The sequence below is a fragment of the Vicugna pacos genome, chromosome 1, assembly GCF_048564905.1.
Source record: "Vicugna pacos chromosome 1, VicPac4, whole genome shotgun sequence".
In the NCBI taxonomy this organism is placed as follows: domain Eukaryota; kingdom Metazoa; phylum Chordata; class Mammalia; order Artiodactyla; family Camelidae; genus Vicugna; species Vicugna pacos.
Window position 1 is genome coordinate 53807453 of NC_132987.1, and position 24614 is coordinate 53832066.

The 24614-nt window shown below is 36.4% G+C and overlaps 1 protein-coding gene across 4 annotated transcripts in view; it reads right to left on the reverse strand.

Moving 5' to 3' along the window:
- EHHADH (enoyl-CoA hydratase and 3-hydroxyacyl CoA dehydrogenase) overlaps window positions 1–24614 on the reverse strand; it is a 49521-nt gene that overhangs the window by 9425 nt on the left and 15482 nt on the right. For all 4 annotated transcript variants that reach the window (XM_072962227.1, XM_072962215.1, XM_006201014.4 and 1 more), the window contains 4 exons: window positions 23706–23878; window positions 20195–20306; window positions 11645–11749; window positions 634–975 (listed from right to left, as the gene is read on the reverse strand). In XM_072962227.1, coding sequence (XP_072818328.1) covers window positions 634–975; window positions 11645–11749; window positions 20195–20306; window positions 23706–23878 — 732 coding nt within the window. The remainder of the gene's footprint in view (window positions 1–633; window positions 976–11644; window positions 11750–20194; window positions 20307–23705; window positions 23879–24614) is intronic.

Below are 24614 nucleotides of genomic sequence, written 5' to 3' on the forward strand. Positions count from 1 at the left end.
CGACAGACCAAGAAAGTGTAGAAAGGGCTTTTTCCCTCCAAGTAGGGTGGGTGCTAGAAAGCTGGGTGAGGGTTAAGAAGGTCGATGCCTTTAGTAACCTATAGACCTCCTCCCCTAGATGACTGTACACAAGCTGATACATATAACATTTTGCTTACCATTCATGGGGTTCAGAATCCACCCAACACTATTCTTGGGCCAAGACTAAGAGAAAGTGAAGTTTAGGAAACTGGCCCAAAGAATGTAATCAGAGAGCTAGCTTCTGAGGGAAGAAGACCTTTTGTTTGGGAAAATTTCAGGAGGACAGAGTAGGGAAGCCACTGTTTCAGGGTTCTGATGAATCTGAGGATAACTGTTTTGAACCAGGAGAAGTGAATGGATCCAAAGACCAGAAAGACAGAGCCTTCATTCCAAATCTGTATCTGTAGAAGTGACAAGCCATACCTTGAAATGTGGCACAAATAATAATCAGTATTGGGAAACCCAGGAGTGAGAGTTGGGGAAGAGGTAGAAATGAGTTAAAAATGCCAAGTCTGGTATCAGACCGACCTAGCATCAGACGACTGGGGTTTAGCTCACTGTTGAGAAGGTTAGTGTCTTTATGCTAGGGAAAGACATTACACGCATTCTTACCGAGAACACCAACAGAAGAGATGGGCTGTGCTGATGCTGTTTTCCAGGATGCTCCGGAGGCAGTGGACCACTTTTTTGCCTTTCTCTCAGCAAAGAAAGCATATTGCAGGGCTCTAGCCTGCCCTGATGACTGAAGGTATATGTACAGCTCCTCCTCCTTCTTGACGCCCATTTCATAGGGATATTGGACAGCAGCCTGAACCGCACGGACAGAAGTCTCCTGAGAAATGCACCCAGGGTGCTGCTTCCGCATCCTCAAAATGGTTTCACTGAAAATGGCATCCATGTTGGGCAAGTTCGGAATCAGCCTGTTGCAGAGTCTACGGGATTCTAGAGATTGATCTTCAAGAAATACGAAAGAAAATCAGATCTTTGGAAATGTTACCTGTACCAAAGGAATATGTGTACATAATGATAACAATAACCTGTTGAAATTCAAAATACAAAATTAAATACTGTTTATCAAGGTATTTAATGTAACACTAATATCAAAATCTCTGACATCTTTGCAACTTAGTCCCAAAAGATAGAATTTAAGAGATTCAAAGCAATTTCAAGTTACTTAATTGAGGCATAAAAGTTGCATTTTCCTTTTACTCCAAAGCCAAGCCACTACTATGATAGACTGATTATATTAATCTGCCAGTGAGCTTAAGGAAAATAGTTCTGAGTTAATAATATTTTAGGTTCAAAATAATCTTAACTCCATTCTTAACAGTAATAAAAATTTAAAAATACCTAGAAAAGGAGACTGTGTAATACTGACACAAGAATAGACATACAAATCAATGGAAGAGAACTGAGAGTTCAGAAATAAATCTTTATATTTATGGCCAATTAATTTTCAACACAAGTGCCAAAACAATTTAATAAGAGAAAGAAGATTTTTTTTAAACATATGGTGCTGAGGACAGTTGGATATCCACATGAAAAAACAAAACAAAACCAAGAAACTTAGATCCTTACCTAGCACCATATATAAAAATTAACTCAAAATGGATCATAAATCTAAATCGAAAAGCTAAAATTATAAAAATTTCTAGAAAAAATAAGAAAAATCTTTATGATCTTTGGTTAGGCAAAGTATCCTTAGCACAATACATGAAAGACAAAAAGTTTTTAATTGGACTTCATCAAAACTAAAGATTTTGTACTTCAAAGAATACCATTAATAAAATGAAATGATGAATCATAGACTGGGAGAAAATACTTGTGTGGCAGGCAGAATAATGGCCTCCCCAAATATCTTCTTCCTGATCCCCAGAACCTATGAATATATTATCTTATGTGGCTAAGAGACTACAGATATGATTAAGGTTAAAGACCTTGAGATGTGTGGCTTTCTCTATACTACCCAGGTCGGCCCAATCTAATTACGTGAATCCTTAAAACAGGAGAGCCTTTCCTGCGGTGAGAGAGATTTGATGAGGGAGAAGTCAGAGAGAGGTACAACGTCGGAAAGACAGCACCCATTGATGACAATGTGGCTTTGAAGATGGAGGAAGAGGGCCAAGAGCCAAGGAATGCAGTGACCTCTAGGCACTAGGAATGGCCCCCAGTTTACAACCAGCTTGGTCCTACAACACAGGTACCGAATTCTGCCAACCATCCAAGTGAGCAGTAAACGGATTCTCCCTTAGAGACTCCAGAAAGGAGTGCAGCTGCTGACACCCAGATTCTACTCCAGTGAATCCTCTACCCGGTTTCTGACCTATAGATTGATAAGATGGTACACTTATGTTATTTAAACTGCTAAGCTTGTGGTAATTTGTTATCAAAGCAATACAAAATGAACACAGAAAACGGCTTCAAGATGGCGGAATAGAAGGACAAGGAGCTCATCCTGTCTCACAAATACATCAAAAATATACCTGCATGTGGAACAATTCTCACAGAATACCTACTGAACTCTGGCAGAAGATCTTGTACAAGTGGGACAACAAGAAAAATCATCACAAAACAGGGTAAACAACAAGGTCCTACTGTATAGCACAGGGAACTGTATCAATACCTTGTAATAGCCTATAATGAAAAGGAATATGAAAAGGAATATATATGTATATGTATATAAATGAATCACTATGCTGTACACTAGAAATTAACACATTACAAATCAACTATTCATCAGTTAAAAAAAGAATATCAGAAAGGACTAGAACCAAGTGGGAAAACTAAATAAAATAAATATAATTTGCAGATCAAATATCTAATGAAGTATTTGTACCGAGTATATAAAGACCTCTTGCAACTCAAGAAGAAGGCAAAAAATCCAATTTTAAAGTGGGCAAAACCTTTATGGAATGTTTCACCAAAGAGGATACATGAATGGCTAATATGCATATGAAAAAATTATGATGTTAAACATCATTAGTCATGAGGGAAATGCAAATTAAAATCACAATGAATGTGGTAGGTGGCTTCTAAGTAATGGGAGGTCATTTCTGAGATTAAATTACAGAAGGATTCTGGCTTCAGTCCTGCTCACCCTCTCTTGCTCTCTCACTTGCTTACTCTGATGAAAGCAAGCTGCCATGTGTGAGCTGTCCTTTGATAAAGCCCATGTGGCAAAGAACTGAAGGAGGGTTTCAGCCAATAGCCAATGAGGAACTGAGGCCCTCAGTTCAACAGACCAAAAGGAACTGAATCCCACTAACAGCTACTTGAGTGAGCTTGGAAGCAGACTCTCCCTAGTTAAGCCTATAGCATCCCCAGCAGTACCTTGAAGGTAGTCTTATATGAAGCCCTAATCAGAGGACCTAGCTAACCACACCCAGCTTCCTGACCCATAGAAACTGTAAGATGATAATTGTTTGATTTTAAGCAGCTAAATTTGGGGGTTAATTTGTTATGCAACTAAAGACAACTAACACAGACCCACTAGACTGACTATAATCAAAAAGACATAACACCAAATGTTGGTGATGATGTGAAGTAGCTGGGATCCTCATACAATGCTTGTGAGAATATAAAACAGTACATCCACTTTTAAAAAGTTTGGCAATTTCTTAAAAAGATAAACATAAACTTATCTTTCAACCCAGCAGTTTCACTCCTAGGAATCTACTTAAGAGAAATGAAAACCTATATATGAATATTTATCACAGCATTATTCATAATAGCTCAAAACTGGAAACAACCTGACTATTCATCAACTGATGAGTGGATAAAGTAAACTCAGCAATAAAAAGCATCAAACTACTGATACACTCTACAACATAGATGAACCTCAAAAATACTATGCAAACTGAAAGAAGCTAGATGCAAAAGATTACATATGGTATAATGCCATTTACGGTAAATGGCCAGAAAAGGCAAATCTATAGAATCAGAAAGATCAATGTTTGCCTAGGGCTGGGGGTGGGAGTTGGGGAAGCTGCAAAAGGTCAGAGGGAACTTTTTGGGGTAGTGGACAAGTCCAAAAACTGATTTATGGGGATGGCTGCACAACTCTAAAAGGTAAATTATGCCTCATTAAGGATGTTAAAAAAAATAGCAATGAATTTATCACGAATATGACCCAGGAATCCCACTCCTGGGCATATATCCAGAAGGAACCCTACTTCAAAATGACACCTGCACCCCAATGTTCATAGCAGCACTATTTACAATAGCCAAGACATGGAAACAGCCTAAATGTCCATCAACAGATGACTGGATAAAGAAGATGTGGTATATTTATACAATGGAATACTATTCAGCCATAAAAACCGACAACATAACACCATTTGCAGCAACATGGATGTTCCTGGAGAATGTCATCCTAAGTGAAGTAAGCCAGAAAGAGAAAGAAAAATACCATATGAGATTACTCATATGTGGAATTAAAAAAAAAAAGAACATAAATACAAAACAGAAACAGACTCATAGACATAGAATACAAACTTGTGGTTGCCAAGGGGGCGGGGGGTAGGAAGGGACAGACTGGGATTTCAAAATTAATAGATACTGGCAGGCATATATAGAATAGATAAATGAGATTATACTGCATAGCACAGGGAAATATATACAAGATCTTCCGGTAGCTCACAGCGGGAAAAAAATGTGACAATGAATATATGTATGTTCATGTATAACTGAAAAATTGTGCTCTACACTGGAATTTGACACAACATTGTAAAATGATGGTAACTCAATAAAAAAAATCCTAAAAACAAACAAACAAAATAGAAAGGTAAAAGACTTTTAAGAAGGTCTATATAACATTTTATTGAGGAATGTAAAATAGCACCTTAATAAAGAGTGACCCTATGTCCCTGGATATAAATATTTAATAGCATAAAATAAATATTTTCCATATATTATATGTGAATTTCTAACCAGAATCCTTGTGGTCCTATATTTTTAAAAAACTCAAAAGAATGATTTCAAAGTTTGTATATAAGAATGTTTAACAAATTACATGATCAAAACTATTTTCTAAAGTAGTATTCCAGAAATTAATTTCTAAAAAGTGTGACCATTTCTTCAAAAATAAAGCACTATATCAAAAATGTTAACACCTAAGTTAATTAGAAAACCTACCAGAGCTTATAAAGCAGTTTCACTATAAAAAGATAGATGAATGTGAGCCTGTCTGGCATAGGGATGTTACTATATATACACAAGAGATTAAGTAAGGCATGGATGTAACCATGTGTACACGGAAGAACTATATCTCTAAGGCATTGTATAATCTCAACTTTCTTTCTTTTAGCCTAGGAGGCAAGAATATTTCCTTAATGTTTGTTACTAAGTAGAATTGAAAAGAATGGATTTTTAAAATTAATGCTTTCCCATATGTGAGAATAGGAGTCAGGAAAGGAGGCAAGACGGTGATGAGCAGCATGTGGTCCCTGTTCACCCCACTATTGTTGGAAGAACATGAATCCTACCCAACAGGCTACCAATTACTTGCTCAGTTATCCAATGAGTTATCCAATCCTCAATTTACAGGAAGGCAGGCTCAGCAGAGAAGGATGGAGACCTTTCCAGGGTCTACAGCTGATTTAATTTCCTGGTGACCCAAAAGGAAGACAAGAGCACACAGTAGGGAGAAGAGGACAAATGGGTGGGGGACCAAGTGGATGAGAAAGGGAGGCTGAGCTGTCAGTGTCGTGGCATCAGACAACAGGTGGCTGGTGCAATCTATGCTGGGGACAGGGCATAGATGGGCTTGGGATAGCTTAGAGCTGGATCTCTGGCCTTGTGACACTACCACCATCCCCACCATGACGGGGGCTGATTCCCTATACCAATAGCACTCATCAGAGTTATCTGAGAGTTTAAAAAGTTTGGATGCTCGTGCCACATTGTAGACTCAGCTAAGAATCTTTAGGGGTGGGGCCTGGGCATGACTACTTTTTAAAAAATTCAACAGTTGATCTTGAAGTATAGCCTCTGGGAGGTCCAAGAACACAGCATTATGTCAACCACTGTATCCAAGACAGCGGTAGCTTTTGGCAATTTTGCCCTGGGCCAGAGATTGAAAAGAGAAGAGAAAGAAAAAAAAAAAGGAGGAAGAAAAAGAAAAGAAATAAAGCTTAATGGTGTGCAGTAATTTTAGCCAACTGTCATAACCCTAGTATCCTGGGGATACTCAGAACCTCTCAGACTGCAGATGGACATTTTGGGAGCCATGTATAGCACCAGTCCAGACCAGCCTAGGGCCAAGCTAAGCACATTCCCTGGAAAGTTTTTGATCAACGCTTTGCCCTGATCAATTTCCTATCCTTTTTGTGCTGTGGCTGTAACTGAGGGATGCTATTATCTTACAACTTCATTTTATTACTACAAAATACATTCAGAATTTCCCCTTTGGGTCTACAGGTATGGTGTTTTCAACATCTATTTCTTATATACTTGGTAGTTTTAGAGTCTTGGTTTTAAAGTCACTCAGTTAGTTGTACCTACGTAACAAGAGAGGCAAGTGTGGGCAGGTCAGCACCAGCATTAGCTGCCCAGGAAAATTGGAAAAAGAACTAATTAATGATTCAAATATGCTCATAATTGAATTTTTTCCCTGACCCATTCACATAATTTTCTTAATCTTTTGAAGTTTTCTAAGGCAAAAGAGTATTCAAGTTTTAATTTAAAAAAATAAGTGAATCACATGTCCAAAGGAAGAAAAGCAAGTGATTATTTTCCCTCTTTCCTTTCTGGTAAACTGATACGAATAGATTTTCCCTGCCTAGGATAAAAAGAGACACAATGTGCAGTTCACAGAAATTGTTTCCTAAGACCTAAAGGACTCTTTCTTCTCTAACTCTGGTAAATGGTAAGCTCTGTCTGTTACAGACACTCTGCAAAGGACAGACAGAATAACTGCACTTTCCCAGGCTTGAGGGGTCCCCAAAGAACTTGGGTATATGAAAAGGAAGGCCAATTTAGACATGTGCTTAGGCCTCCTAGGGAAGGCAGTGTCACTCTGTTCTTGTGAAACATGTTTATATAAATGTTCACAGAGAGTAAAAATAAATTACAAAGAGCAAAAGATAAATGAAGAGAAAGACAGATGAAACCACTGAGATTTTTTTTTTTTTAAGCCACAAAATCCAAATGAACAAACAGATCAAGGTCTTTGGGCAGAACAAGAGTTGCTAAAAATGGCTAACATAGCCCGGTGCAGTCACAGTAACAGGACCAGGGTTCATTATAGGGACAGAAACAGAGTACTGGGATCCTGAGTTGAGGCTCCCAGTTGAACATCCCCAGTGCCCATCTTTGACTAACAGAACACATTTTCAGCTTTATGCCAGAATCATGCACGAGGGAACAAGGAGTTCTTCCTCAGTTTGGGAACAAGCAGGCTGCTGGCCAAATGCAAATAAATAGCATTTTACAGGACCCTCCCCTCCCCAGTTTAGCCAAAGCAATCTGGTTTGGCCAAGTAATTCTGAATTGCTCTGCTAAATCTATTGCACTGAGATAGTCTGAAAAGCTTCATATAACAAGAGCATTAAGATGCATGAAGCTAATTAACTTTCACAGTCAACTCTCTAGGATGTGTGTTAGGTTTGCAGAGAAATTTGCAGCTATTTCCCAAGTCAGATTTTTAGATATATACATGTTAACCTCCTACAATCCCCTCCCACCCCTAACTGGCTACAAAACTGCTGATTGCAAAACTGACCATTGAAAATTTCCTTCCTTCTCAACTTTCCTATTGGATGTGGAAACTAAAGAATGTTCTTAATCTTTTCCTTTTTTAAAGTCAATATTTCAGCAGTGGGGGGGATGGGTAGTGATGGAGGTGGGAATAGGCTGAATTAATGGACTATTTTTACAAATGAAAAAAGATAACTCAAGAATTTTATATGTATTTTTTAAATTGAGATATAATTCACATACTATAAAAATCACCATTTTAAAGTTTGTAATTCAGTAGTTGCTGGTACAATCACAAAGTGTGCAACCATACATGTATGTTTGTTAACCATGCCTTTCATAACTGATTTAGTAATATCTTTAAGACTATAGGTAGTGTTCATATGCGAGGTATAAAAAGTCAAAACCAGGAAAAGTTATCTCCATTCCTACCCTTCCTTGTTCCCTGTACATCAGTAGTTCTCAAAGTGTGCTCCCCAGAATACAACATCAACACCACCTAGGAACTTGTTAGAACTGCAAATTGGGCCGCACCCCAGATGTACTGAATCAGAAACTAATGAGTGGGGTCCCACAATCTGTTTCAACAGAACTTTGCGAGACAGAGTTAAGTTTGAGAATCATTCCTCTAGATCAAGATCATTGCACTAGCTTCACATAACTAGAGACTGGTAAATGAACATATATTTAATATAATATATCTTAATGATATAAAATATACTTTATATTATATTTGTATATTGAATATTTATATAAATATTTATTACCTATTTATAAGTATCTATAATATTTATATATTATTTATTTATAGTAAGTATCTATAATATTTATATGTTGTACATCTATTTATAATATTTATTATAATACGTATACAGTTTTATAATAGATATTTGTGGAGCCTATTCAAATCAATTCATCAATTTTGTTCTGCCAAATAACATTCTAATATCTATATTTAAAAGCAAATAAAGAAAAAAAAAAGAAGAGGAAAGTAGAGGAACATAAAAAGAAAAGAAAGGCACAAGACCGCAAGTGAAAATGAAATGCGACATAAATAAACCTAAACTATGCATTCTATAAGACAATAAATGTAAATGTAGATAAGATTCCCTGAGCTAGTCCTTCATTGATCTGCCCTATTTCTCTACCTTGTGTCTCCAGCATTATCTATTGCAAAGCAGTACCAAGAAATCATAGGATTCCAAACAGTGGAACTCATTGAAAAAAAGAAAAAAGAAAAAAAACCCAAAAAACCCCATAAAAGTCCCAGAATTTTCCTTGGCATTCTAAGCCCTAAATACCAAAAGAGACAAAGTGGAGTTGCCCAAGTTGTAGCAAGAACAAAAACTGGAGTCCATAGGTTCTTAGAACAGGGTATGAAACCAACTAATTTTGTTGAAACTTTTCCTTTTCCTGATGAAGAAAATAAAGCCCCCCAAAGCTGACTTATTAAGGTTCATATAGCTATAGGTTGAAACTATAATCCAGGTCTCCTGAAACCCAGTCCTAAACCTATATTTCTCTACCAGACTGTACCCATTCCACACTGGCCAGGCATCCCTTTTTCCTTTGGGTAAATTTAATGACTCAGATATTAAGAAAAGATAAACTTTTTTTAATCAAAAGTCTTCACTACCTACCACCCAAATACAACTACAGTTAAAAATTCTGTTATATTTCCTTGTAGTCTTTTTCCATATGTAAATATGCATATTTACACATACATATATCTGTGCAATTTCCTATCTGGTTGTTTTTCCTACTTAATATTGCATGTAAACATTTTTCCAAGTTTTTCGATTTTCTTTAAAAATGGAAGTTTTAATGGCTGAATGGGGTTGCTTCATTGAGATCTATCATCTTTTACATACCTAATCCCTTAAAATTACATATTTGAGTTGTTTCCAACATTTTACAATGACAAATAAAGCTTCAGTGAGTATCACTGTATACAGATCTTTGTGTACTTCTGTGATTATTTCTCCTTGATAAATTCCTAAAAATAAAAATATTAAGTCAAAAGGTAGGAATAAGCCTCAATACATGATTGCCCAGTTGCCCTCTAGACAGGATATACTACAAGCTGTTCAAAAGCTTATTTAAATTCAATCCCACATTATTTTTTCTATCTTTGCTAATTTGTTTGGCAAAAATTAGTGTCTTCCAAATCACAAACAGTTTTACATTAATCAAGTTTAAAGGTATTTAAGAATTATACCTCAAGCTGGAAAAAATCAAAACAAAAGCAAAAATCACTTAAGAAATTGTGGGGGAAAACAACTTTTCATTTTTGTGTATTTTCTTTAATTTTTTGTCTGTATTCAAAATATCCTATGTAGTTATAATCATAGAATATATGTAAATTTGTATTTTGACATTTTTATACCACAATTTTACATTTCTACAAAGTTTTCATGATAATAATTTAAAATAGTTATACATAATTGTCCAAAGCCCAGAACCATTCCCCTGTTGTTAACAGGTGAAGTACCTAATTTTAAAGCGAATGATTCCTCCTCAAGATTTGGCTGCCACCAAGTGGACAAACTGTGTAATACTGCTGAAACTGAGTAAACCATTTATAAATTAAAAAATAATTTAATGTGTACATTTTAAATTATAAACTGATTTTAAGAACTAAATAATTTTTAATAATTAAAACAGATCATTTTATAAATGTACCAGACCATGGTCCTCATCTATCTTTTGAAATACTTAACTCAAATCTGAATCTCGGGAAATCAGTTAAAGATCTTCCTGTTGAAATCAGGTCCTTTACAAACTAAAATCACAGGTGTATATGATAGAAACCGTTCAGGGACCTCCAAATGCAAATAGCCTATGCTGCAGGCCAAGTGACTTCTAACAAAGCAATAAGCGCTCCCAGGAGGCACAATGAAACCAGTGATGAAACCATGGTGAAGATTATCCAGAAAGCAGAGAAAGAGAGCAGGAAACTCGTTCCTATTTGGGTAAAGACTTGCTAACTCTCTTTAGAGCCACCAGTATTTTCTCCCCATAGTCCCTGGCCTCTCCACTTACTATTGCAATGAAACAGCAACTGGCTAGAGCCACAAAAAGAAAGATTATTTCAGGGAAGTGTTTGGTCCCTGCCAGGGTGGACAAAAGAATGACTTTTTCAAAAGAAGCCTTTGAATGCCACCGAGCCATTACCTACCACCAACTGGGAGATGAACACTCGCTCTGCCTGTGACCCAACATTCCTTCCAATTACTTTTTTCTGACACTCTTTAACCCTCTCCATCTTGCTGCCAACCTCCATAAATTGAAAAGAAACAGTTAAAAAAGAAAGAAAGAAAAACATGTAGGAATGCCACTCCCAAGAACTCTTAAAGGAATGTCATAACTCCATAAAATGAAAAATCAGTGAGAAAAACTAGCTGAGACAGAACCACGGCTTTATTATGGTCAATTCTAGAGCCCACTTCTGTTTGCTTAAATGTGTGTTTGCTTGGCTTTTCTTAAATTTTAATTATGTTTCTTAATAGAAAATACATTCATTCAATAAAAATTCAAAAGGTACAAAAGAATAAAGAGGGAAGTCTCCTTCTAACTCCTTCCGCTGGCTGACAAGCCCCATTCCCAGAGGCGACCATTAACCCTTTCTTGTGAATCCTTACTGAAGTATCCTATACACAGACAGTTACATATGTACATTCTCCCTATACAGACGTTAAATCCCATACTCCCTTTCTTGTTATACAAATGTTGAACCACTATATACAATGACGCTTCTTTCACTTAATACAACATATGGTGGCATTCATACCATGTCAATACATAGAGTTTCTCATTCATTTTAAAATTGTATTATATTCTATTTGGATGTACCATATTTAAGGAGTTCCTTATTAAAAGGGACATTTAACTTGTTTCCAATCTTGTGCTAATTTTGTTATTATCTTACCTGAAACTCTCTGGGCCATTTTGATTGCTTCTTCAACTGGGTCTGAGTTCACAATTTTATCTAGAATACCCAGCTTCAGTGCTTCATTTGCTGAAATATGTCTTCCTAAAACAAAACAAAACAAATCAAAGAACAATGTGAGATTAAAACAAAAGCATCACTCTCTCGCAGGAAAGCTCACCTGTCCTGGATATAAACATCTATTATTAAATAAATAAATGCCACACTGACTGTTATAGTGGAAACATTACTGCAGAGATAATCAGGTAACTTGGATTAAAGTGCTGGCTCTGCCTTGTACTATTTGTGTGACCATAAAGAATTGCACTAGGACCAGCATTTCTTCATTAGTGAATGGAAATAATTGTGCTTACCTACTAAATTCTGAGTAGTAAGTGAAAATAATACGTTTTCCTTATATTCTATAACTCTCTATAAAGCACTTTATAAATCTCTATATAATGTATAAGGGAGGATTGATTTTTTTGACAATAGTAGAGATAAAAATAATACAGATAGTGACAGCAGAGCAGTACTATCTATTCTTACACCAACGGACACCAGGGGTCGCCATTGATTACAGTCCTCAAACATAAATAATAGGTGGACAGACAAGGGGAAAGAATTACTGATTTAGTTGATATTACATGTTATAACCCAAATTTCACAGGAGAAATGGGGTAGACCTCTGCCATATTTTCACTACCCAGCATCTCAAACCACCCCCCCCCCCCAGTTCGTGGAATTGCAAACGTGTGAGCTTTGGAGCTAAAAAGGAAGCAGAGATGACCAGACAATTGTTCTTTCAGACATGGCACTAGGGTGTGGCCCATGACCCCGAGTTGGCAAATGGAGTTTTTAGCTGGAGTCAGTGACACTAAGCAAGAGCAATAGCTTAAATCTCACTTCACAGGTGGTAACATCTAGTGTCTGCTGGTGGTGGTGGCACCAGTAGCCTCCAGTGTAGAAAGGAAGCTCTAGGGGGTTACAGAAGTTTGACAAGGATTTGCATTACTCCCGAATTCTTCAACAGGTCTAAATATGTAATTTGATCTGCGTATTCTGGGGTAGGAGATTAAGGGATATGATCATCCCTCACCACAGGGTCAGAAGGAAAGAGACAATGACACATTGCTTGCCTGCCTGCCAGCACCATCTTGGCTTCTGAAGAGCAGTCACCAAATCAGTCCTGCTGGCAGCAATTCCACAGGCCTCGCTGTTCTTACAGTGTTGGTAGATGCCACCTCTGAGACAAACTCTCCATTCTTGGTTCTTGTTAGTGTTTCAGGGAGCTACAAATGGGTTTTCTAGATCAGGTAGTCATTGATTTTTGGCAGGGGTTACTCTGTAACAGTAATATTTGTGCAGTCTTCTAGAAGTGCCTTTGAAAACAGGCTTCCAGATATCCTCCTGGGATAAGAAGGGCAGTGAGGAGTAGCTTCAAGGGTGAAGTCTTCCTGTGTATAAAATCACCTGAGTGAGGGGTGAGTGAATCAGACTTCCCAGTTAAGGGGTCCAAGAGGACACAGAGTGAAATGTAAAAACCTGGGTACTAAAAAGGATCTTTGGGGCAGCTGAGCAGGGGAAAGATGAGATGCCCATAGATAGACTGAGATAGACTGAAAATTCCTTTAGCTGAAATGATTCCTTCTGACCTGGATTTCACAAAAGTTGGGAGTACCACTACTGTTCTTACGGAGTCAAAGAGATTCTGGGTACTTTTATTCTGTTTCAAGGACCTGAAGACACAGCTCTGTATATCCAACCCAAATCTTCATACTGAGATTTAAACTTGTTCTTTCTTGTACGGCTCTCAGTGTAGATGATGACCATGGTCCAATCTAATAAGAGCCCTGCCTAGATCTACTGTAAAGAGACCCAGAGTTAACTGAAGTTGAGACTTTTCTTCTCCAAGCTGGGTAATCTCAGTTTTTTCTTTTTCTTTGTTGCTTCTCTTCCAATCTTTAGAAAAAATTTTTCTACATGGAACCCTTTCCAGATTGTATTTTTTTATGATATAACTTTTTTTAACATTTTTTACTGATTTATAATCATTTTACAATGTTGTGTCAAATTCCAGTGTTCAGCACAATTTTTCAGTCATTCATGGACATATACACACTCATTGTCACGTTTTTTTCTCTGTGATTTATCATAACATTTTGTATATATTTCCCTGTGCTATACAGTGTAATCTTGTTTACCTATTCTACAATTTTGAAATCCCAGTCTATCCCTTCCCACCCTCTACCCCCCTGGTAACCACAAGTCTGTATTCTCTGTCCATGAGTCTATTTCTGTCCTGTATTTATGCTTTGTTCTTGTTTGTTTGTTTGTTTTTGTTTTTTATTTTATTTTATTATTATTTTTTTTTGCAGATGCTCCACTTTATTTTTTTTATTTTTTTATTATTTTATTATTTTTTTCACATTTTTTTCTCTGTGATTTATCATAACATTTTGTGTATATTTCCCTGTGCTATACAGTGTAATCTTGTTTACCTATTCTACAATTTTGAAATCCCAGTCTATCCCTTCCCACCCTCTACCCCCCTCCAGATTGCATTTTAAAGTCCCCCTGAAGTTGTACAGACTACTTAAAAAGAAAGGTGTATGATTCTAATGTTAGCTTTCTTCTAATTCACTGTGACCTTCTCTATGCAAATCAAAATCCATCATATTCTTACTGTTTTTACCTCTTCATCATGTTAAAAAGTGATATTTCTATAAGCAGCAGTGCTTTGGGAAAGGCCAATCCTAGTTCATTTTATTTCTTTTTGTCAAAGAAGACAGATTCCCTCCTGACTTCCCCCAAGATACTTTTGCCTTTCATGCTTAATACTGAAAACAGGAACACACAGTTCCTGAATATTCCCCACATGCTTTAATTTCTGTAAACCTTAGAATTTACAGACTCATTTCACACTATTATGACTTCCCTCTATATTTTATGCTTCTTTGCCTCCTTTCTATTTTGTCCTTTGAAGAACGAACCTTCTAATGTGCTTTGAGTTTCTGTAGTATGTTGGATTGATTGTAAGCATCCTCTTACGAATTCTACATTAGGTACTTAAAATAGTTCACATTCTTAAAATGTACTTGTACCTTTGTAAATTAAAGCAATTTCTAGTTTAACTTTTTGAAGACAAGAAATTTAGTTTTTCTAACTCCTCTTTCATGCTGTATAGGATTTATACACCTCCCCACTTAAAGGGGGGGAAGCCATTTTACACTTTAAATTATATATTAGTAACTATGTAAATTATATATTAGTAATTGTACATTAACAATAATATAAACTTATATTAATTTCTAATTTGGACCATGTGTGCACAGTGTTTTATTGTGGTTTCTGTGTCAAAATAATAGGTATTTTGATTAGCAGTTCTCAAACCTTTTAATCTTAGGACCCCCTTGTACTCTTAAAAATTATAGAATACTCCAGAGGGCTTTTGTTTATGAGGGCTATGTCTATCACTATTTACTATATTTGAAATCAAAACTGAGAACTTTAAAAATGTATCTTTATTAAATCATTTTCAAAGAATAATGATAAACCTATTATATGTTAACGTAAATAAATTTTTATGCAAAACAATTATATTTTCAAATTTTTTAAAATTTAGTGAGAGGAGTGTCATTGTTATATTTCTGCAAATTTCTTTAATGTCTTGCTTAGCAGAAGACAGCTGGATTCTCATTTCCACTTCTGCATTCAAAATGTTTTGGTATCACATGGCATACAATAACCTCTGGAAAATTCCACCTTATATTTGTGAGAGGATGGGAGTGGAAAGGGCAAGTAATGTCTTATTATTAGGAAAATGGTTCTGATTTCATGGACTGCCACAATGGTCTTAGGTACACCTAGGAGTCCATGGGCCACACTTTAAGAACTCCTGACTTAGACCACATTTAAAGACTATATAACAATCCCAGCATATGAATGTTCCATACATTTAGACTTTATTTGTGACTGGGGTGATTTTAGCTATTTTGAGAGTAACCTTTTGTTGTGTTTTGTTTTTATCCTTTGGAAGCTCGCAGGATTCTATTTCCTGGAAGTTTAAAATCTTTATACAAGGCATTAACATCTCATCAGTTTTTCCAGGAAAATGATGTGGTTGTTAAATACAATCTCTGATTCTTTCACATATATTTTCCTTTGATTACGGCTTCTCCCCTTTTTGCTTTGTGCTCTTGGAGCTTTTATTATTCATAGCAGAGACCTCTATTATAGACCTTCCCTGTCTGCTGCCTTCATTTACATTTTATGTATCTTTTTGTTAAACTCTTCTGAATTCTATAAATGTGTCTCTATTTTTCCTCCAAGTTGCTGATTCAGTTGTCTGTTCTATTGAGTCTTTTTTAAAAATTGCTTCAAAAATTATTTTGGCTAAGGTTTTGATTTTAAACAGGGTATTCTTATTTAACAAATAAAATATTGTCTAATTTAGACTATTGTGAGTTTTCTAAAATTTTTGTTTTCTTTAATCTGTTTCAGTAGACTCACATTTATGTTTCCGAATGCCCCAGAATATTTTCATAGGTGTTAAGTTGAGTGTTAAAGGTGTTTTCCTTTTGGTCCACTTATTTGTTTTGGTCATGAAATGATATTTGTTGATATTTATTATTGTTGACTGGGAGCCCTGGATGCTAAAACTCACCCTTAACATTTTGTTCAAATATAGAGAAAACCCACCTGGACCTAAATCTGAAAGGCAGGCAGGATGAAGATGCCACTCCCAACTTCTCCCCCAGTGTTCTGAGTGGTAAGAGGTACCTCATCAAAGTCAAGAGTCCAAAGGCATCCCTGTCCTGGGGATGACCATAAACTCATGGGGCTGAGGCAAAGCTCTATGAGAACAGAGCAGAGGCTTCCTATGCTGTTCAGTGAACATGGAAGACAGGACCTTGAAAATAACAGCAGAAGGAAGAGCAGGGCACTGAAGTCCTTATCATTTGATTGGGCAGAGAACATCAGGGAATGAACTGCAATGTGCTCAAGCCTATCTTTTAGTTACTGCTAAAGATTTGGTTGGTTTGGGGTGGCACTTTAAGGGAAATGTGGAGAAGAAGTGGTTATTGTTGTAATTGCTTCACTTTCCAGAATCACTTCTCTTACGGTTTTCAGAAGATCAGAAAAGGTTGCTATTTACTTATTCATTTAATCTAAATTTACTTACAATTTCCTATGGGGGCAGTGCCTACAGAGCTGGTGTTATTTTCCTCGTTAACATCAGTAGGGATTCTTCAACTCTCAGTAGCAACTTATTTTAGCATCCTTTCTTAGAAAAGATTGTCTTCCAAAAGCAAGAATCTTAATATCATCATTATTGATGGCTACTGCATTAGTTTCCTAAACAAATTACTATAAACACTGCCTCTTAAAACAGTACACATTTATTATGTTAGTTTAGGATGTCAGAAGTCTAAACTAGGTCAGCAAAACTGTGTTCCTTCTGGAGGCTCTGAGAGAGAATCCATTTCCTTGGCTTTTCTAGCCTCTAGAGGCTGCCTACAATTCTTGGCTTGAGTCCTCTTCCTCCAACTTCAAAGTCAGCTGTATAGCATCTTCTCTCCTCTCTGACCTCCTGCTTTCCTCTTCTAAGGACCCCTTTGATAAACTGGGCCCAGCTAGAAAATTCAAAGTAATCTTCCATCTTAAGATCCTTGATTGAATCACGTCCGCAAAATCCCTTTTGAATGTAAGGTAATATATTCACAGGTTCTAAGGATTAGGATGTGGACATCTTAGAGGGGGGCATTATTATGCCTATCACAGTTACCACTTAAAAAATGACTTCCGTCTGACAGGTACTATACCAGAGGTATGTCATGTAATTTCATTATTTCTTAAAACAACTATGTGATTGTTTTACTGATGAGAAAATGAAGGCTGAGAGGTGCCTAGATGACTTCCCTTCTAAATTCCAGGCCAGTCTATCCAACTATCTACTTGATATCTCCACTTAGGTGTATAAAAGGCCTCTCACGTCCAAACTTAACTTGTCCAAAACTAAGCTCTACCAGCAGAAATCCCCATCTCAGCGATGGTGCCATCCTTCCGGCTGCTCAGGCCATTAGAATCATCCTTCACTTTCCTCTTTCTCTGACATCGCAGATTTGATCTGTCACAAAATCCTGTTGGCTCAAAATATATCCAAATTTGACCAGGTCTTATCATTTACTTGCTATCACTCAGGTCTAAACTCTTGTCATCTCTCCCTTGGATTATTATGGCAGCCTTCTAATCCGTCTCCCTATTTCTGCCCCTACCTCCAATTAATATATTTTCAATAGCCAGAGCAATCCTTTAAAACACATAGATGAGAGCATGTTACTCCTCTTCTCAGAACACTCCAATGCCTTTCTACCTCATTCAGAAGAAAAGCCAAAGTTATTTCTATAATCTTCAAGGCCTTACATGATGTGACTTCACCACCTACTACTCTTCTCTTTACTCTAGCTGCATTGACTTTCTTGCTGTTCTTGGAAATTTCCAAGTATGCCCCTGCCTCAGGGCTTTGTATTTGGTATTTTCTCCACGTGGAGTATCTTCCTCCAGATATTGGCACAACAAGCTTCCTCCCTCCTTCAGGTCTTCACTCAGATTCATTTTGCAAGAAAGCCATTCCTAACTATCCTACCCAAAATATTACCCCTGCCCCTAACCCCTATCATTTTAAATATCCCCTTTCTGCTTTCTCCTTAGCACTTACCTCATCTAAGCTACTATATACACTACTTATGTAATAGGTAGCCATGGAGTTTAATAAAAGTATATAGTTGTGGTAGCTAGTCCCCAAAGAGACTTCTGGGAATTCCCAGAAGTGTTTAACTTCTGGGAATTCAAGCCCCGCTCCCAGGTTGAATAGGGTAGACCTGTATAATCAATAGGACAATTCAGAAAAGATGGCATGGGACTCCAAAGCTAGGTCATAAAGACATTGCTGCTCTTGCTGTGCTCTCTTGGATCACTCACTCTGGAGGAAGCCAGCTTCCGTGTCGTGAGGACACGCAGACAGCTGCACGTGAAAGAGGGAATGAAACCCCCTGCCAACAGTCAGCATGTGAGTGAGCCATCCTGGAAGCAGATCCTCCAGCCCCAGTCAGTGTCTTGACTGCAACCTCATGAGAAACCTTGAACTAGAACCCAACTAATTTGTTTCCAAATTGCTAACCCATAGAAACAAGGGAAAACACTGCCAATCAAGCCATGACTCACAATGAATGTAAGAGGCATTCTGATTTCAGAGATGTGGAAAAAAGTGCATTTTTGAATTGATGAAATATGATAATGATAATTATTGTTATTGTTTTATCTATATAATCTCCATGAGGGCAGGAGTTTTTGTTGGTTTGATTTGCTGCTATAGGCCTGCTATCTATAACAGGGTCCAGCACATGAGAAAAAATTGAACAGTTGCTGAATGAATGAATAAAAATTAATTTGTACAAGGCATATTGCTTATACGTTGTACAGCTGGGATTCAGACTCAGGTCTTTGATTCTAAAGCTTGTGCTCCTTGTATTGTATTGCCCATTCTTTGTTTCTGTTTTGTTTTGTTTTTAAATGTATTTCTCATGAAAGGAGGTAGATTTCTTTGTTTATTTATTTATTTATTTAAACAGAGCTACTAGGGATTGAAACTAGGACCTCACACATGCTGTCTGTGAACTCTACCACTGAGCTATACCCTCCCCCTACCCATTCTTTGTGATATAGTCTATTACCAAGATCCTCATCTTATTTTTACTCAACCCTCCTCTTCTACTGAGAAGTCAGATATGGGAATAATAACATAGCTCACACTTATTACCATGTCTATGACTGTTCTAAGCACATTTTATGCATTAATTTATCTAATCTTCACCATACCACCATGTGGTAGATACTGTTTTAAATACATTTATAAGGAAACTAAGGCACAGAGAAGTAAAGTGACTGAACCAAGGTCTCATACTAGTTATACCTGTTTGGAGTAAAGAGTTATATATATGCTCTTTCTTCCAACCTTACTTCAATTGGAAATATCTTCCTATTTCTTATGGTATTTTGTAAATCCAGAGTCTCCAAATGTTTTCTAGTGTTGCATTGTTCACATTCTCTATTGAAAGAGAATAACTTCTATTTGAAGCTAATATCTTAATACCTAGGAAATGAAAAATTCAGTCATTTCCAAACTAAAACTTGACATCTTTCCTTGAAAATTCTGGTTCTAATTCTTGTTTATATTATACTGTCTAAATTAGATCTGGATATAATACACCCTATGTGAACATCAGTGTCTATGAGTAGACACATAAATGTGATTAGGGCTTTCTATACACTTTCATTTACAAAGCACTCACATTTATTCTTCATGGTAACTTGTGAGCTCTCAGAGAAGGTATTCTTTCCATTTTACAGATGGGAAAATTGACATCAAGGAAGTTAAAGTATCCTCTTAAGATTACATGGGTAGGGAATGGTCAAGCCAGGATTCTTCCAAAACCTAGTCCAGTTCCTCACATTGATCTAGAAAGAGGTCAGCAGGGTTTGACTCACCTGAGGTGATTAAGTCAAGTGCAGCAGGAACGCCAATAAGTCTGGGGAGAAGCTGGGTTCCTCTTGCAGCAGGAATGATTCCTAGTGTGACTTCTGGGAGGCCAACTTGAGCCTACCAAAGATTGAAAGCATAAAGGTCATTAGAATAAGATGATATACTCAGAGTCAAGGCAAGCATTCCCCTGGGTTTCCCACACCCTTGAAAACGTTGTTTCATAGAATTCAGCAAGAGTTTCTACAGGGCAAATTAGTGCACACCCACTTCTTTAATAGAGCTTAACAAACAGAGCTCTGCTGTCTCTAAGTCTTCATGTTGAAACACATCCCTAGTTTATTACACAATTTTCCTCTGACTCTATTATGACCTGCCTTGGCCAACACAAATAATAGTCTCCAGGAACAGCATTATGAAGCCCTGAAAGAGCCAAACAGCTAAGAAATTAAAAAGACAATCCATAGAATGGGAGAGAATATTTGCTAATCATATATCTGGGATACATAAAGAACTTTCACAACTCAACAATAAAAAGACAAATGACCCAATCAAAAATGGGCAAAGGATCTGAACAGATGTTTCTCCAAAAAGATACAAATGGCCAATAAGTACATGAAAAGATGTTCAGTACCATTAGCCATCAGGGAAATACAAATCAAAACTGTAAGATACCATTTCACACCCATTAGGATAGCTATAAAAGACAGACAAAAACAAGTTTTAGAGAAGATGTGGAGAAAACAAAACCCTCATACTTCGCTGGTAAGAATGTAAAATGGTGCAATCCTTTGGGGAAAAAAATTGGCAGTTTCTCAAAGGTTCAACATAGTGTTACCATGTGACCCAGCAATTCTACTCCTTGTTATATACCCAGAAGAAATGAAAACATGCCCACAAAAAAACCTGTGCACAAATTTTCATAGCATCATTGTTCATAAAAGCCAAAGAAGTATAAACAATCCAAGTATCTATCAACTAAGGAATGGAAAAAGAAAATGTGGTGTATCTATACAAGGAAATATTATTCAGCCACAGAAAGGAATGAAATACTGATGACATGAAGTTTGAAAACAGGATTCCATTTATATGAAATTTCTAGAATAGGCAAATCCATAGAGACAGAAAATAGATTTATGGTTGTCTAGAATTAGGGGAGAGGGAGATGGTGGGTTACTCCTTAAGAGTGTGAAGTTTCTTTTTAGGGTGATGAAATGTCCTAAAGTCAACTGTGGTAATGGCTGCATATCTGTGAATATACCAATATACCACTGGATTGTACACTTTAAATGAGTGAATTATGTGGTCCTTGAACTATAATGAAGCTGTTACAAAAAAAAAAAGGAAAAGAAAAAGAAAAAGAAAGAAAGAAAAAGAAAAGGAAAAGGAAAAGGAATAGAAAAAGGTCAGGCAGCAATCCCAGTCCAGACAAGAGGGTGAGTTGAGTCCTTTATCAAAAGCCTCTCCTGGCCATTTAAAAGTGACCAAAGCTCTGTTAGTCATGGGAGGAGGAGGGTATTTAAAAACAGACTGTCATTTACCCAGATTAATAGGCCAACAGCTTCAAAACATCTGAAATGTTTGCACCTCTCTCACATAAGGCTTTCCTAGCAGTCAATCACCATATTCCCCACCACTGGTCATGCCCACCTCCTGAATTAATACTGCTTGTAACTTAGATCTTCACCCAGTGTGCAGAAAGTCATGGTAAGAGAGACATAGAAAAAGGGACACTTAGGATATATGTCTTTATCTCTAAGTTTTATAAAAATTTAAACAAAATAGAGAAAGGTTAAATAATTATGGTATTCCTATAACATGGAAAATTATGCAACCATTTAAAATGATATTTTTAAGGAATATTTATAATAAGATCAACAGAAAATTTCTCATCAGAAAACATGGAGACCAGAAGGCAGTGGATGACATATTTAGAAGACTGAAATAGAAATACTGTCAACTGAGAATTCTACATCCAGCAAAACTAGTCTTTGAAATTGAAGGCAAATTAAGACATTCTCAGATAAATAAAAACTGAATTTGTTGCTGGCAGGTTTGCCCCAGAAAAAATCCTTCAGGATGAAATGAAAGGACACTAGATAGTAACTCAAATCCACATGAGGGAATAAAGAACACTGTTAAATGGTAATTACATAGGAAATTATAAAATACAGTAGTAATGTAATTCCTCTTTTTTCTTATGTGATTTAAAAGACCATTACATTAAGCAAAAATTATACAACTATATTGATGGGCACATAATATATAATGATATTATTTGTCACAATAACAGCATAAAGGGGGGTGTGTAACAGAATGGTATGGGAGCAAATTTTTTGTATACAATTGAAATTAATCTGAATTAGATTGTCATAAATTAAGATGTTAATTGTAATCCCCAGGGCAACTACCACTAAGAAAATAACTCAGAAATATATAGTAAAAGAAACAATAGGAAAATTAAAAGTATACTAGAACATATGTATGTAATACAAATGAAAACTTTAATGGAGGAATTAAGGAACAAAAAAAAGTAAGGCATAGAAAATTAATAGCAAAATGGCAGAAGTCTTTCCTTATCAGTAATTATGTTAAATGTAAATGGATTAAATGTTCAAAAAGGCAGTTTGGCAGAATGGATAAAGAATATTTAATAATAGTGCAAATATGATATTAGTAAAAAAAAGTACAAATAAACTACAATAAAATTCCAAATGTAGTTTTTCAAAAAAGATTGCAAAGAAAAAATACATATATAAAAAAAATTACCCAGGAAAAACACCAGAAGGAAATAAAATAGAATGTTAATAGTGGTTATTTCTGAATTGTGAGTTAATGGTGACTTTAGTTTATATCTTTATACTTTCCTATATTTTATAGTCTATTACAATTATAAATCTTATCTTTATTATTAGAAAACATATTACTTATAAAATATTACCATTATAAGAATGGTATCACAAACCTCAATCTATATGTCTAATAACTCAAATCTATTTCAGAAAGAAATGAATTTTCTAGTTGTGCACTGTTGCCAACTGGAATTTGTCTTCCTAGGTACTAATAATTATGAGACCACAAAACTGGAGTGTTTGAGATAGGAAATGAAAATTTAAATATTCCAGGGTGGTAGTCAAAATATTTAATACCCCATACTGCATGAGCACAGTTCAGTGAAACCTGATGTGGGCCACATTGCTAGAGCAGGGTCCTGGGAGCCCTGCACAGGAGTTCCCCTTTAGTTGGTGGGTCAATGGGGAGGTTCAAGGGCTAGGGTTAGGGGAAGCAAAGGGACAGTCATGGGCTCAGGGTAGCAGCTGTTTACCAACTAGAATGGACATATTTCAACATTTCAACAGCTAGTACCACTGTACTGGTAGCAGCTGAACACCAGTGCTAGAAATACCTAAGAGTTCTTCACCAGTAAGCTAACCACTTAAAATGATCACCTCTGAAGCTTATGACTACATTTAGATCTTGTCCTAGAGAAAAGCCCCCACACCAAATCCCCTCTGTTACCTGTGCATGGGCAATCCTATAGTGACAGCCGAGAGCCACTTCCAGTCCCCCTCCCAAAGCCACGCCTTTGATAGCTGCCACCACAGGTTTCTCGTTTCTCTGTATTTTATCTACTAACTTTCCCAGTCTGAAGTCAGAGATTCTGTGAGTACTGAAGGCACTGATATCAGCACCTAAGAACACAAAGACAAGGAAAAAAGGAGAGCTGAGGAAGATTTGGGCTTTGCTATATAACAATAAGGTACCAGATAACTCTTAAGGAATCACAGACCTCTTTGGATCCATGAAACATTTCATTCTTGGGCTGCAGACACAATAAATGAACAAGTAGCCTGGAAAATGTAGAATGATATGAGAGAAAATCTTCAAATCTTTATCAGAAATCCTGTCATCTAAAAATCTGTATTTCTATATGATAGTGGTAATTTACCTTTAGAAAAACTTGAAAGCTCAGAAAAGAAATAGAGATGTGACATTGAGTCAGCCCCTCCCATTTTTTGTATGATGCTACTCAACAACCCTCTTCACAGCAATTTAGACCCATGTCTATGTTAAGGGCATCTGTCATTACAATTAAAATCTCAGGGTAATGTGCAGACATATTTGTGAGTGATATGTTAATCAATCAGCTTAGAATTATGTTTTTGTGATAGATTTTTTGTGATCAATAAAAGTAACAATATTTACTGCTTTTCCTAATTATAAAAATAATATGCATAATGGAAAACTTGAAAAATAACCCAAACCATAAAGGACATAAAGATTACCCCAAATACCACCACATAGAGACAATGTAATATTTTGGCGAATTCTTAGTTTTTTCCCAATGCATATATGTAAATTGCTTTGTGACCTTGAGTAATTTATTTAACATTTTTGTCTTAATACCTATCTTAAATGACTGATGTG